General features: G+C 42.5%; 1 protein-coding gene across 6 annotated transcripts in view; it reads left to right on the top strand.

Moving 5' to 3' along the window:
• Positions 1-15,415, top strand: part of SNCAIP (synuclein alpha interacting protein) — a 155,638-nt gene extending 140,223 nt beyond the window's left edge. For 5 of the 6 annotated variants that reach the window (XM_036071931.2, XM_036071932.2, XM_036071929.2 and 2 more), the window contains 4 exons: positions 488-574; positions 1,125-2,193; positions 3,492-3,562; positions 14,852-15,415. In XM_036071931.2, the coding sequence (XP_035927824.1) occupies positions 488-574; positions 1,125-2,193; positions 3,492-3,562; positions 14,852-14,936 (1,312 nt within the window). In that variant the 3' untranslated portion in view covers positions 14,937-15,415. The remainder of the gene's footprint in view (positions 1-487; positions 575-1,124; positions 2,194-3,491; positions 3,563-14,851) is intronic. The other variant, XM_036071934.2, reaches the window with a different exon arrangement.
• Positions 15,416-16,438: the final 1,023 nt, after the last annotated feature.

Here is a 16,438-nt window from a genome sequence, read left to right as displayed (position 1 = left end):
GTAAATTATATAAGTATACACGTTATAAATAATATATATACGTTATATATGGAGATTTCTTAAAAATGATATTATACTACACACAGTATTTTGTAATTTCCTTTTTTACTTAATATACATATATATACATAAAGTGTACTTTATGCACATATATTAGGGAAACCTTTCCTATGTCATGGATACTGAAATATATTCTCATTTTTAATAGCTGCCTTTATGGAAATAACTAAATTATTCACTTAGTCTTACTGATGAGCATTTAGGTTATTTACAGTTTTTTTGCTGGTGTGAATAATAAGCATCCTTTTGGGTACTTGATTGTGTTCTTAGGAAAATTTCTGCATTGCAAAATGAAGAATATGCACATTTGTAAGGCTTTGGGATTTGTTGCAATTTATTGAAATAATCATGAAAAAGTTTATAGCTACTCATTTATAGTAGTGGCCATGTATCAGAGAGCTCATATGTCTCCATTTGTTTTTCCTAGACAGACAATGGAACGCGTCACATTGCAGAACCAGCTCCAGCAACTTCTGGAAGCCCAGAAATCAGAGTCACTCCTTTCTTCGCCCAGGTAATACCAAGAACATGGGTGGTTAGAGTTCTTAGTTACTTTTAATCTCTGAGCTTTCTTTTGGACTTCTAGGAAAAATATCTTTAAGAAGACCACAATATTTTATTTTTATAAAGAGGAATAAAATTGAGACATTTCAGGGGAAAAAGGCCTTGGCCCTAAAGTCAAAAGACCTGGGTTCATCTCTGGCTCTGTCATTTCTTCTTTCCCCGATTGTAAGCAAGTCACGTACTCTTTCGGACTCCTTCAGTTCTTCATCTGTGAAATGGAAATAAGGATATGTAGGTTCGTAAGGTTGTTGAAGATGAGAATAATAGAATTAGAGCAAAATTGATGTGTAAACAGTAAAAGGGTAGACAAATTTATATTGTCATGGCATTAGGTATGAGGCACTATACTTTGGTCATAGTTGCCACTATGGAGATTGATTTGCACAGACATTAAGGGATTATTCTTACTCCAGTCCTGTCGATTTGTTGTTAAGTCGTTCGTGGCAGTGAAGGAATTCAGTGATAGGAAATTCCCTCATATGTTCTTCATCATCTTTCAGTTCACCGTCCTCCCCAGCTTCCAGAAGGTCCCAGTGGAAATCTCCAGATGTGGATGATGAGTCGGTAGCCAAAAGCAAACCTGGAGTCCAAGAGGGGCTTCAGGTTCTTGGAAGCCTGTCAGCATCCAGCCGGGCCAGGGCCAAAGCAAAAGACGAAGATTCTGACAAAATCCTACGCCAGTTACTGGGAAAAGATATCTCAGAGAACGTCTGCACCCAGGAAAAGCTGTCCCTGGAATTCCAGGATGCTCAGGCTTCCTCTAGAAACTCCAAGAAGATCCCTGCGGAGAAGAGGGAGCTGAAGTTAGCTCGGCTGAGGCAGCTGATGCAGCGGTCCCTGAGTGAGTCCGACACGGATTCCAACACCTCTGAGGACCCCAAGAGCACACCTGTGAGGAAGGCCGACAGGCCCCGGCCGCAGCCCATCGTGGGAAGTGTGGAGAGTGTGGACAGCGCAGAGAGCTTACATCTGATGATAAAGAAACACACCTTGGCATCGGGACGTAGGTTTCCTTTTGGCATCAAGGCCTCCAAATCTCTGGATGGCCATAGCCCATCCCCCACCTCAGAGAGCAGCGAACCTGACTTGGAATCCCAGTGTCCCGGCTCAGGGACCATTCCCCCAAGCCAGCCCTCTGGAGACCCCGCCCAGCCCAGCCCTGACAGCACTGCCGCCCAGAAAGTGGCCATGAGCCCCAAGAGTGCCCTCAAGTCTCCATCTTCCAAGCGCCGGACCTCCCAGAACTTGAAACTCAGAGTTACCTTTGAGGAGCCTGTGGTGCAGATGGAGCAAACCAGCCCTGAGCTAAATGGGGAGAAGGACAGAGATAAAGGCAGGCCCCTCCAGAGGGCCTCCACAAGTAGTGAATCGGGGGACCAACTGAAAAGGCCTTTTGGAACTTTCCGGTCTATCATGGAGACACTCAGCGGCAACCAGAACAATAATAATAACTACCAGGCAGCCAACCAGCTGAAGACGTCCACACTGCCCTTAACCTCACTTGGAAGGAAGACAACAGACACCAAGGGAAATCCCGTGAGCTCTGCTAGCAAAGGAAAGAATAAGGCGGTGAGTGCTATTTGGAGACTATCTCTTTTTTGCCTTTGAATTCACTGTGCTGTTCCTCACACTACAGATTGGTGACCTTTGCCACCAAGAGGGAATCCCCAGAAAAAGTCCAAAGGGATGCACGGGAAGCCCAGTCAGTGTGTTTTCTAATGAGATATGTCACATTAGCGTATAGACACTTTGCTCTTCCTTTGGAAAATAAGAGAGAAAGATTAAATACATCACAGGACATTATACTCTGGTCCCCCAGTTGCCCTAAATAGTTTGCTCCCTGAGTATTAGGAGTCCTAAACTGGGAGGCATTTCTACAAGATCAGACCACCAGTTGATGTGAAATCAGGCCCTTCCTTGGCACTGACTCTTCCTCAGGAAGAATTTGTTCTCCTTAGATGACTGGCTAGTTTATTCTCAAGCCCAATGAAAGAGCACATAAATAGATACTCTATTTCTAAAGACTTAACCACTCAACTTTGGAATGACCTTTGAAATGAATACACCCACAGGGACCTCCGCATTGGCATTTTACGACACAAACCAGTAAGTGTTAATCAGGATAATGCTGGGGCAGTCTGGAGTGCTCGGTACATGAGGGATGGCGGAGTGTGCCATGAACTACATTTTATAATTGCATTTCCTGGAAAACCATGCACTGTAATCTGTGGTTTAAAACCAGTGAATAAGAGATAGGAACATCTTTTTAGGTGATGTTTGCCATGTGTTCTGTGCATGCCGTGCCATCCCCAAAAAATGCTATAGCATCCAAAATGTGAAACTCTAAGGAATGGAAGGATCCAGAATATCCGTCCTGCAATCTAGAGACCCCCAACCTGCATAATTGATTCTTAGCCGTAAGGTGAAATTCCATTACGGTGAGGTTTAAGACCTGTCCAGATTCCTTTTGCAATACCAAAATCGAGTTTCCGTTAATATCACTCTAATTAATCGAACGCCAGTTTTAACTATACATTGATTTCCAACGTGAATTGTCTTTGTCGTAAAGGACTTCCATGTTGTGTGTATTTCAGCTAGAAAAGTCACCCCCGTGCCCCAAACCCCAGCCCCTTTGGGTTTCACACGGCCAGCCTTGCCTTGCTCAAATAAGACTTTCCCAAGTCACTTACTGGGTTTTGTCACTCAGGAGTGAAAGAATGATCTCAGCGGCTCCCCGTGCTCCTAAAAGTATGTATGAAGCTTCTGTCCACTAATCTGCCTCCTGCATGCCTCCTGTTGACTGAGACATGTGCACGTGCCGAGCTTTGTTGCATGTTTTCAGATGATGTTTAATTGCACCTCTCTAGGAGATGTATGGCAGCTGCATCACCCTTTCTTCTAACTTGCTGACCGAAGAGCCTCTGCGTAACCATGCACGGTACGTGGTGCTAGCTAGTGGGTCCCTCGCACAGTGAGGCCATGCCTTTGCTTCCAGTCCCAGAGCACCCTTTTAAGCCACAGTCCCAGAGCACCCTTAGCAGGAGCTGATACCAAGAAAGAAGAAAATGACACCGTCCCCCCCCGCCCCCCGCCACACACACACCCCAATAGAAGCAGCCGGGCTTCTAACGGGGCTTTAGAAAGGAATCAAGTGCCTGATTGGCGGGGCTTTATTCCAGCCACAGAGGGCAGAGGAATCTACTCACCTTACAAACATGCTGAGTCTCCCGGTTGACTTTGGCTTTCAGTCTTTGTTTTAATGGAGTCAAGTACCAAGTAAGTATAGAAATTAAATTTCCTGTCATGGGTGGACGGAGTCGATCTCTGATCAGAATCAGAGCTGTGAAGGAGAGCTGAGGTTTTATTTCATTGCTGATCCTAGACTGAAAGCTCCTTTCATCACTGTGCTGGGGAGAAGAAAGGCCCTGCCATTCTGAAATTGCTCTTGCTTAACGCTCAGAACCCCAGTGCCCAGCAGTCAGCCCATCTGTGTGTGCCCACCAGTCACACCCAGGGCTTTCCCGAACAAAATGTTTATGCTTCAAAATGCATGGACTGTGTACAGAAAAGGATCATCTTCGAAGGTCCCCAGTGGCTCAGGCGCCTCTCTGGGCAAAGTCCTTCTGCATCGGGGCTTTCTTTCCTCCCCTGGGGAATGTGCACAACTCCCACTCCCGGAGGAAGCAGGAAACGGGAGGAGTGAAAGAAGACCCCTGGAGGGCCACTTCCAGCACTCGGTGCCCGGTGACTGGCTTCTTTCAGAAGAAAGCCCCAAATTCATGTTAAGGGAGGCTGTCACTTTTAAATCATTCAAACTTGCTTTAATATAATTATTTAGATTAAAAGAAAAATATGTTACACCTTGCAGCACCCTTCCAAAATCCTCCGCACTGTTTTGTGAATGTGCATCTGTTTCTATATAATGATAAACACACCCAAATAAGAGTGTACGTGTTGTGAGTATAAATTTTTAGATCAGAATACTAAGGCGCAAGAAACGTCCTTTTCTTGACCCTTTAAATCAAATTTAATCTGCTCCAGGTCTCTGGTCAGCCCAGAGGAGAAGTAAATCTCAGGCATTTCAGGGAGTGCCCCTAGGGGTCTCATTAATTCAGTAAATTGAAGGAAGCACCTTGGAGCTTAGGTATTTACTGGTCACCAGCATTCAACTTGGGTCAGGCTCACACGGTGCCTGAGTCTGGGCTGCTTCCGGCCACCCTGGGGCAGAGAATCTCAACCAGTTCTTCGAACCCAAGGCCTGGGGTAGGAAGGAAATAGAAGAAAAAAAATGTCCATTCCCCTCCCAGACATTGGTACTGGACCCCCTCTGTTCCTCCCAACCCACCTCCCCACCCCCATACCCTTCTCAGTCCCAGGTGAGGTTGGGTGTGTCTTCTGGTACCTGGAAAATTCTGCTCCTGTCCTTAAACAGAAGTCACCAACTTCTGTTTAAGAAGGCAGGAAAGGCAGCACAAAGACTTGAGAAACTCTTGGGAGGGAGAAGGAGAACACCTCTCATCTCTTCGAAGGTTCCTACAGTACCTGGAAACAAGACAGTTAGTTAGTATCACAGTGGATTGTCCTGCCAGAAATATTTCATCCTGTCTTTTTACAAGCAAAGGAACAAAGCTGAACAATTTTCTATAATATAATTACAAAAGTCAGAGCACCAAATGAGGCTTTGGGGCTCCTGAGCTATCCGACTCTAGGTTAACTCTTTCCTACTCAGTGGAGGGAACAATCCTTCTGAAGGCTCAGTTTTGAACCTCAGAGTCACTGGGTTTACATATTAACAGAGTTTGATTTCAGCGATAAACTAGAAACCCCAAAATAAAAATACTCAGTGTATTTAAATAAGCATCTTGACCCCTTTCCCTCCGTACCTTATAAATTAACCTCTACTTTATCATGGTTTCCGTTTAGCATGTGTTCCACAGAAAGTGAAAAGTCCCTCGTTGGCTCACACTGGAGAGGGGAGGTTTCTCGGATTCACTCATAATGACACAGAGGCAGAGAGAACATGGCCAAGTTCACTCCTTATATAAAATAAGGGTGGACGGCTATAGTGGAAATGAAGATTCCTCAGAGAAATTAACACCAGCATGAGATCATGGGCATGAAAAACACCTAATTGACTCAAGTGCTTGCTTCATTTTGCCTGAGGAACCCATTGAAGGAACATCCCACGGAAAAATACAATATAGAAAGGAACCCAAGTGTTCATCCCTCAGTGATGCCTTCAAATCTTGGCCCAAGAATTTGCTTGAAAGCCAAACAGCTCCTCTCGGGTAGCAGAGATTCTCCAGGCTTATGTAACTTTGGAATCCAATGGCAGTCATTGGTTTGGGGTTGGTTCCAAATATTAATGCCACTGAATTACCCTATCTCTATGGCCCTAGGAGAAAGAGTGGGTCCCCAGAACCCAGTTGCAGACTTACGCTGGAGTCACATTTTAGTTCCTAAGAAATGTTTATTTTTCCTGAGAAAATACGGGCAGTAAATACATTTGAAAGAACATCACCTCCTGTGTGGGGTTTCTGTTTGCTATTTATTTTCCTAAATTGGTCACAGCTTGATAGCAAAGAATCTAAATTTCTTTTCAATGCCCTTTAAAATTAGATTCGACTCCATTACTCTGGACAGCTTTCCCGGAGCATTTCCACAGCCCACAATGACTTTGTTTATAACAAGCAGATTTATCTTTACTTTTTCTTATCAAGGACAAGTTGGTTTTGAGTTATTACAACTCCAAGGGAATGTTTGCAGTTACTTGTTTTAAAACACCAATAAGACATTCACTTCCCAGAGTTTAAGTCTTAGTGAGACCTGGGACACATGACGTGGGCTTTGCGTCCAGCTAGCTAGAGGCAGAGGGTATCATCCTCTGGCCACCGCCACCCACCCCCTCTGTGACCACAGTGCCGCTGTGGCCTGAAACCCTCATCCTAGCCCCAACACCAGAGCAGATGGCTTCAAAACACATTAAGTAATAAACACCGTTAGTGTGGGTTTTACTGCCAAGGAATTAGCCACACGGGAAATGATACATGCAGGGCCAAGAGCTCTGGTATCTGATATTTTGCATAGATGTCAAGGATGTTCACTAACCACTTCAACAGGAGTCGTATGTTTGGCCTAAGATGATATGAGGTGTGGTGGTATTCACCTGCTGGGCCCAGTAGGAGGTCAGAGTTGAGGGTGCCCACCCCCACCAGCACACACACACACACACATTATGTCCTTACTGTCAGAATATCATGCTAATCAGAAAAATGATCAAAGATATGGAAGCCATTGGAAAAGTAGAGGTGAGGCCCTGGCTGAAAGCTGTCTCCCAAGTACAGTGTGTACCCTCAGCCCCACTGAAGAGCACTTCCAGACTCATGATGGAAAAATCCAGTCGGCGCCAAAAAGGAGCCCCCAATCTTGCTGAACAAAGGCATCCTCGCCATCATTTCTCTGGATATGAGAAAATAACCACATTCTAATCTTGTCTCTAATTTTTTACCTTAAAGTATCTATTTTTTAACCCATATGCTTTTTATGGGATATGTCTGTAATTTTTTGGTCACTGTTATGTTACCACGGCTCTCTGATCCATGCTGAGGACACAGTTCTAGAGCGACCTCCCCGGGGGCAGACAGAGTCTTAAGTATAACAGTTCAGCGAAGTTGGTTCAAGGGCTAATACAAAAAGGGGATTTAGCGATTACAGACATTAGCATTATCACTCAAAAACTATAGTTTTGGCTTCTAAGCCCTGATCTGAAGTGGATATTCATTTGTAATATACTAGCTCTGGGGTCTAGAGCCAGCCCATTAGCAGGAATTGATACCAGGTCCCTGAGGTGCCTTCCTCTACTCCAGAAACCCCTAGAACCCATCTGCTCACCTTCCCCTCCACTCCTCCTCCATGTGTCCCCAGGTTCTGTGTTCCCTGTACAACTCTTGTCCCTCCCACCCTCACCTCTGCCTCCTTAGTGTTCATATTAGTTTCAGAGGGGAAACCCATATTTCATACTGGAGCTTTGTCCCTATGACTTAGAGGAGAGAGGAGACCCCAATCTTGAACATTTCTCCAAAGGCAGGTTCTCCTTTGCTCAGGCCACAGTTTTTGCATTGTCCTTGGCTGTCACATAGCAGAATCTTGTGTGTGGAGGGAAATACTCATATGATGAGGGATAGTTAAAATGACCAGACCCTCCCAGTGTCTCGGCACAACTTCACAAGCTCTTTATAAAAGCTGCCAGAGTTCCCAAGGTTGACCAGAGCATGATTCACAAATGGAGTTTCTTTCCATACATGCCGTACACCCACTGGGAAAAGGAGAAAGCATATGCTGCCACAGGAAGACAATGAAACAGAGTTTAGTCTCCAAGTATGAGGAGTTGAGACATAGAAAAAGCTATTGCAACTAAGATCCCATGTTCAGTCTTCAAGCGCTGCCCTTGGAAGGCAGGAAATGACCATGTGGAAGAGCCATGAACGAGAAGTAGGAGGGTACAGAGAGAAGGCCTTCCTTCAAAACCAAAACCATCCCACCAGAAATACGTTCTTTCAGCATGTGAATCCTGGCTTAAATGCAACCACAAAACTGAAGAACAGACTACTCCCTTTTCCCACTTCCACCCTCCTTTCCTCCCTCCCCTCTGCGGTCCTGGTTTGAACTGTGAAATGCCCCCGGGGAAGCTGTCCTGTTAGTGTCCTACGGGCACCATCTCTGCCACCACGGGGGTGTCCCCGAACATTAAAAGAGCAGTGCCTGTCTATAAGCTCTGAGGAAGACTGGAGTTTCCAAGAAGCAGCCATTCATTTGAGGTTTAAAAGTACCAGCTACCCTATGACCCAGCAATTGCACTACTGGGTATTTACCCCAAAGACACAGATGTAGTGAAAAGAAGGGGCACCTGTACCCCAATGTTGTTTTTTTTTTTAAAGGTTTTATTTATTTATTTGAGAGAGAGAGAATGAGAGACAGAGAGCATGAGAGGGAGGAGGGTCAGAGGGAGAAGCAGACTCTCTGCCGAGCAGGGAGCCCGATGCGGGACTCGATCCCGGGACTCCAGGATCATGACCTGAGCCGAAGGCAGTCGCTTAACCAACTGAGCCACCCAGGCGCCCTGTACCCCAATGTTTATAGCAGCAATGTCCACAATAGCCAAACTGTGGAAGGAGCTGAGATGCCCTTCAACAGACGAATGGATAAAGAAGATGTGGTCCATATATACAATGGACTATTACTCAGCCATTAGAAAGGATGAATACCCACCATTTGCATCGACATGGATGGGCCTGGAGGAGATCATGCTAAGTGAAATAAGTCAAGTAGAGAAAGACAATTATCATATGGTTTCACTTATTTGTGGAACATAAGGAATAGCATGGAGGACATCAGGAGAAGGAAGGGAAAAATGAAGGGGGGCAGAAATCAGAGGGGGAAATGAACCATGAGAGACTATGGACTCTGAGAAACAAACGGAGGGTTTTGCGGGGGGGGGGGGTGTGTTAGCCCGGTGATGGGTATTAAGGAGGGCACATATTGCATGGAGCACTGGGTGTTATACGCAAACAATGAATCATGGATCACTACATCAAGAACTAATGATGTACTGTATGGTGACTAACATAACATAATAAAAAAAATTATAAAAAAAATAAAAATATAAGTACCAGCTAGAGACTTTACCCAGACAACTTCCAGTACTTTCACCAAGCATCCCTGCTCCAACCACAGTCATCTTGGATTTTCCTTTCCACACTGAGAACCATGCAGATACATTAGCCTCCTGGGTGCCACATCCCTGGTTTGCCAGTGCACTCACTGCACCACCGTCTTTCTCTCTAAGCCAGGCATTTTGCTGTGCCGGCACAAGGCATGCTGCTTCCCAAAAGAGATCAGAATCCAAGGAGAATTAAAAGAGGATAGAGTTATAACACAGTAAACTCCATGAAACATAGAGGAGCTTCATGAGAGTGGGGACCCTTGACAGCCTCCCTACACCCCCCATCAGTACCCCCAGTGTCCAGCTTGGTGCCTGGCACATGCTAGAGACTTCATAAATATTTGGCAAGAGGGAGAGTGGAGAGAGGAAAGGGAGAAAGAAGAGGGAAGAGGAGAAACAAAATAAAAAGCACTGAGCTTGTTATCCCAAGAAACAATGGTGTCCTCCATCTATATCTAGGCCCTTTGATTACAAGCCTCCCTACCTACAGTGAGTTTTTAGTGTGGGTACCTGGAGGGCAAGTTGTTCATTCTTTGAACCGGAATCCCATTTTTTAGTAGATGGGATTTAGAGATTTGCTCTCAGTAAAGTTCTGAAGGAGACCACGAAAGTAACAAAATCTCCCTGTTTTGGTTATCAGTGGAAGTGTAATGCATGCCCATGGACCCTTTTAAACTAATCCTCCAAGTAAATTGCTGTCTGGTCACGATGGGCTATGGAAATGTGGAATCCCTGCCTAGATGAATCAGCAAGTTAGATTACTTGCAAAACTGTTATTTAAATTTAAGCCTTTTCTTCTTCCCAATTTTGGTCACTGAGAATGTGATTTCGTATCCAAAAATGAAATCAAGGAACAGCAAATTATCTGAATAATTCATGCCAGAATTACCCAAACACTTTTGTTCCTTTGAATACTGGTAATTCAGGACTAGGTAATTGAGGGATTCAGGGAGGCTTATCCTGATATTATTCAAATAAATGCCTCAAGTATACACTCGGCTCTAATCATGCTGGGTTTTGTCCTGCAGAAAGTGTTCCTTTTTAGTGTTCTTGACCACAACACCCCTTATATTAAAGCAAAAATACTCTGTTAATGCCTAAATGATGATATCATCCTTAAACTACAACCTAAGCCTTCTTTTTAACTTTTATTGGTTTTTCATTTACTTTTTTGTCGAAGTGCTGTAGGTATCTATAACAGTAATGCTAGCATTCTAACAAAAATTGGCTCTCCTCTGCCCAACCTACCCTGTTCTGTATTCCCACTCCCCTGAATCAACCACTTGGCTTTCTTTCAGATGTATTCTCTAGTATTCTGTATTGCCAGATCACATGCTCATACAGATATTCAACTTTAGATATTCTCTCTGTTACCTATTGGCATTCCACTATAGAAGGTAAAATGATAGCTAACACTTATAAAGCATTTACAGTGTACCAAAGAATATTCTAGGCACCATATGCATATTAACTGTTTTAACCTTCACAGTAACACAATATGGTAGATACTATTATTATCAGATTTTGCAGATTGGAAGCCAAGGCACAGAGAGATTATGTATCTTGCCCAAGTTTGTACAGTAATGATAAAAATAAATTATGGAGCCAGGATTCCAAAAATCTATATTCTCCACAAAGAACCAAACTTGTCTAGCTCTATTTTAGCACCCAGCACTGCCCTCTACCCCCAAACACACACACACACACACACACACACACACACGCACACACACACACACACCTGCTTCCTCTTCCCACCATTATTTTTTTTTTATTATTTAATGTTTTCTTTTTTTTTTTTAATTTTATTTATTCATTTGAGACACAGAGATACAGAGAGAGAGAGAGAGCATGAGCAGGGAGAGAGGCAGAGGGAGAGGGAGAAGCAGGCTCCCCGCTGAGCCAGGAGCCCAATGTGGGGCTCGATCCCAGGACCCTGGGATCATGACCTGAGCCGAAGGCAGACGCTTAGCCATCTGAGCCACCCAGGCGCCCCTCTCTTCCCACCATTATTAATACAGTTTTATCTCTCTTGGGTTAAATTAGTATTTGGTGTTTATTATTACTATGGCTGTCTAAATATTAATCACACTAGGTCCATGCATTTCCTTTCTAATTATAACTTTACATTTTGGGGGGAGAAAGTAATTTTTGCTTCTCAGTTTACAATTCATTTCTAAACACTTCACAGGAGACAGAATCCTTCCTTCAGCACATTCAGACAAATCAGGTGTCTCTCAGTTTGTTCAAGGAGCAACCTCTTTCCTCCTGCCCCAGTCTGGACTGCTGCTATCTGGCAGGGCTATACAGCTGTCTTCCTGGTGTTTCCCCCATACATTATTCTGGGAATTGCTTCTGCTTCTCTCCTGTGTAGAGCCCTATTTCCTGAATCTGTCTTTTCCCATTTGGGGTTTATGCTCTTGTTTTGGTAAACACATCTTCCCATCTTTAGGAGGTGAATGGGTGCTAAATTTGTTGAGACCTTGTCTGTCTGAAAGGATCTTCATTTTGCCCTCATCCTGAATTAGGTGTGTTTGGCTGGGTATAGAATTCTACATAGGAAACAATTTTCCCTCAGAATCTTGAACACATTGTTTCATTTTCTTCTTGCTTCTAATGTGTCTGTTGCAAAGCTCCATTCCTCTCTAATTGCAAATCCCTTGGAAGCTATTATGATTTTCTCTTTATCCCCAGTATTTTGATTTCCTGATGCTTTGTCATGATGCTATTTTCATTCCTGACATGTGGGCACTCAGCAGGCGTTTTCAATCTGGAAAGCTATGTGCTACAGTTCTGGGAAATGTTTTTGTACAATTTCTTTGAAAGTTTTCTCCATTCCAATTTCTCTGATCACTCTTTCTGGAAATCATGTTATTGTAATGTTGGACACACTGAATCAATCCTCAGATTTGCTAACTATTTTTCTATATTTATCCATACTTTTGCTTTTTCTAGTTCTTTTAGGAAAGAACTGACCTGTACCTTCCAACCTTTCTAATTTTTTTTATTTTTGCTATAATAGTGTTAATTTCTAAAAGTACTTCGTTGGTTTTCTCTGTTTCCTCTTTGTAGCATTATACATGCAGGACTTACTTAATTTTACAGTCAAGTACAAATGTATATTTTTTTCTTTTCTTCCTTTTTGCAGTAAAAATGGTGTGTGATACAGTTTTGCTTCTTGCTTTTCTTCACCTAACACAATGAAGGTCTTTATGTATTAGTATATAGTTTCTTTATTCTTTTACATAGCTACATATTATTTCACTGTATGAATGTCCTATTTTTAACCTTTCATTTTATTGAGATTCTCACCTTCTTTTGACTTATAACAGCTCTTTATATATTACATATTAGGAAGACTAACCCTTTGTAATATGAATTGCAGACATTTCCCCAGTTTTTCTTTTCTTGTTAAAGATGTTCAAAGTTCTCATTGTCTCCCTATGTTATCTCTATTCACTTTGACTTCCATTTCTCTGTTTATTTTGGTCCTGTCTTTCATAGTAGCACTTTCCTCAAATATCTGATGATCTCCAACTCATTTATATTCACTAAAGCTGAATGGAAGCTCCGACTTTATGGGTGAGGCTTATGGACTGGTAGATGTTGTTTCACACGAACTGGTGAGGACGAGGCTCTTTTGTTGGGGAAGTCCCTATCAGTATTTGTAGGTCTTTTCTCTTGGCCAGTTCATTTCTCAAGTTAAGGAAACTCCAGTCTTCTGCTAGGGCCCATAACCTGAGTGCCAAGCATTCATGAGTCAGACTAAAGGGAGGTGGGTTGAGAATCATATTCTCACTTTCTCACTTAGGGAGACTTTCATTTAATCTTCTGGTTTCCACCCCCTTTAGCTGAATTCAGAGTCTCTCTGGCTCATGCCTTGTAAATTGTAACCTTCAGTCTTCTTTCAGTGGGAAAGATATATACCCAGCTACATTTGGTCAGGGAGGTAATCTGGGATATGAATTGTTACTTCCAAAAATTTTTCAAATAATCTTCCCATTTTCAGCACCCACTCAGCACCCACTGTCACCTTCAGAAATACATGATGCTTTTGGTTTCTGCATCTTGCAGCACAAATCAGTTTGTTGCGTTCCCTGCCCATAGGCTTAGATTTCTGCATCTTCAGCTCTGCTAAATCAACTCCACATGCCCATCCACCTTCCTGTTTCTGAAATAGTGTTGGTATTTGTCTATTATCATCCCCTCTCACTTCCCTTATTCATTTAGGTTTATGCCTTTCTTATTTCTTTACTTTCCTTTTAGTGTTGTTTTGTAAGAATAGGGTGATGAATGTATGTATTTAATCCACCATGTTTAATTGAAAGTCCCTAGAACATCTTTTAGCCAACCAGGTTTTTCTTGCCCCTTCGTCCCTTTCTTGCCCATAGACACTCTCTAAAGTTCTATTCAGGGGCACCTGGCTGGCTCAGTTGCTAAAGCTTGCAACTCTTGATCTCGGGGTCATAAGCTCGAGCCCCACGTTGGGTGTAGAGATTACTTAGAAATAAAATCTTAAAAAAATTAATAAGGTTCTATTCAGAGGAATAAATAAAGTAAGAATAAAGTAAGAATTAGAACATTCAGGTTGGGATGAGGATCAAATATTTACTGGAACACTGAGAATAGACTACATGGTCTTTGTAAGCAAGCACGATTTTGAGGCCATAAAATCCCACTTGAAGCTCTCCATCCAAATATGTCCTCATGTTAGCAAGTAGCATTAACGGAAACACTTTGTTTTTGTCTGATGTAGCAACAAGAAGGAATTTATTAATATGTAGGCTGGCCCACCTTCAGGAGATGACTCCTCTCTGGAACATTTTTGTACCCAGAATGTGAGTAATATCTCATGAAAACGAATGCATCTACCCAGAAGGGAATTCACTTACACAGCACAACTGTTCCAAGGCTTAAGCTGGTATTTCTTTACATAGGCTTACTAGGTATCAGATCCTGGGGGCAGCAAACAGCATTACTTTTTCCTGGTTTTTTCTTTTTCCCCTAGACTTACCTACTTATGATCTTCCAACAGTAATCACACACCCAAAAAAAGCGTCTTCTTTGAACGATTAAGACTTGAGCTTATTGGACATTAAAGATGTCACCAACGAATCCATGTCAATAAAATATAAACATCTCTTGTTTCCACTCGACCAGCATTACTATACTTACTATCTTATTTGACGTGACTTTGACTTGAATTTGATGAAATTCGCTTGACTAGAATCTTGCCTGGATTCCAATCAGCATGATGGAGAAATTACTTCCAGAGCTGAATTAAAAAGTGTTGGCTAAGTGTGTGTTATTATATGACTATAGCTTTTATTGTTTAAAGAGTGGTTTATATGAAAAGAAAATAATTTGCCTACTGGAATGAAGTGTTCTTCAGTGTGGTTTGTATGAGGATAGTTTCCATGTTTGGTGAGCTGTTTAGTGCTGTTGTCTTATAACTTGACCATAGTTTTATCTAATTCTGGCCTTTATGGTTTTTCTTCTGCTTAGGCATAATGACATCAATAGAAAAATGAAGAAATCCTACAGCATAAAGCACAATGCTGAGCCAGAGTCAAAAGAACTCTTCTTGTAAATCACTTTTTTCTTATCTCTCATTGCCGCCCTTTGGACACCATTGGAAATTTCTGGACTATCCACTGTGGAAATAGAATCATGAGAACCAATGCCTCACCAGCAGAAGAACAGTATCAGGATGCCTTAAATTTATAGTAGTAGACTATATAATACACATTTTTGGGTGATATTTGTATATATAACTTGTTTCTAAAGAGATGACGTTTAAAAGCATGATTGGGCCAATGTATGTTTTTTAAGATTGGATTGGTTCAGCTTACCCACACAATGTCCACCTAAAGCCGCTGGCACCATCTTGTCTTTCATCAGTTGCATGAGTGTTTGCTAATGTTGATTGAACTTTCCTTTCCCGGTAAAATGGGCAGTTTGGGCTCAGCTCCTCAATGAGACCAGGTCAGTGGTATTGTTTTCTGTCAAGAGTGTTTTTTCTGTCATTTCTACTTTTTGTATAAAGGAAATAAAACAATGTTAACAGCACCTAGAAGCTTGGGGCACCTACTTTCTAATAAGCCTGTGATGTTCTGCTTTCTAAGAGACCTTGAGACTATTTTGATTGCTGATATTTTATTTCAGGAACAAACTGCCCGGTTTAGCTATTTTCCCATAGGGGTGAAATAAAACATTCTAGTTTTCATTAAGTACTAAAGGATCAGACAAGTATATAAAGTAAGTCAATTCCTTCTGTCTTCTCAAATCCCAGCATTGACATGAGAAAATACTAATGACATCTAAGGATTCAGCCCCTGTTTGGGTCACTTTTTCTGTCTAGAACACATTATGAGACCTGTCTAATCCCTTTAGGAGACAGTGTGGAGCCTGAGTTTATAACAACCCTATTGTTGATATAGCTCTTTCAGTCCATGTAAGCAGTAAGTTCCAGATGGTTTCGTCCTATCATGTAAAAAAATATTTCTGTTGAAACTTCAAGAGTTTTATTTTCAAAGTGTTGGCACGGCCCATAAGAGGCCTGTCAAATCTTAGTTTGGAAGTTGAATGTGTTCTTACCAGTAGGAGGGAGCCCTATATGTTACTCACATTTATGAGCAGTGTTACTGCCGTCAAATGTGGACCATTCCATATCCTGGTGGACACAAGAGGCCAAGGTACTGAGTTAGGAGGAAATCTTGCATATATGGGTGACAAACTTGGCCTGACAAATTTGCGCTTGACAAGATGCAGTGAGGTATAGAAGAAGGACCTAATATTCAAGTACCTTTTAGGTACCAGCCACACTTATGTAGAGATATTACTACTACCATTTTATAGCTTAGCAAATTAAACTTCAGAAAGCTTTAAGTCCTATGTCCAAAGTAATACTACTTATAAATAGCAGACTTGGCTCGGGCGCAGGTTTGCTCATTATTCCCACTGGACTAGCCTATCGGTCCTGCACAATGCCATATCTTTAGTGCATTACCCACTGGACTAGTACACAGGGATCACGAGTTGTGTTGGCTCTACTTCTGGATGACTCTTGGGTCTTGGGCAAGGAACATTGCC

The sequence above is a fragment of the Halichoerus grypus genome, chromosome 2 (genome assembly GCF_964656455.1).
Source record: "Halichoerus grypus chromosome 2, mHalGry1.hap1.1, whole genome shotgun sequence".
NCBI lineage: Eukaryota > Metazoa > Chordata > Mammalia > Carnivora > Phocidae > Halichoerus > Halichoerus grypus.
This window is presented reverse-complemented; position numbering and strand designations above follow the sequence as displayed.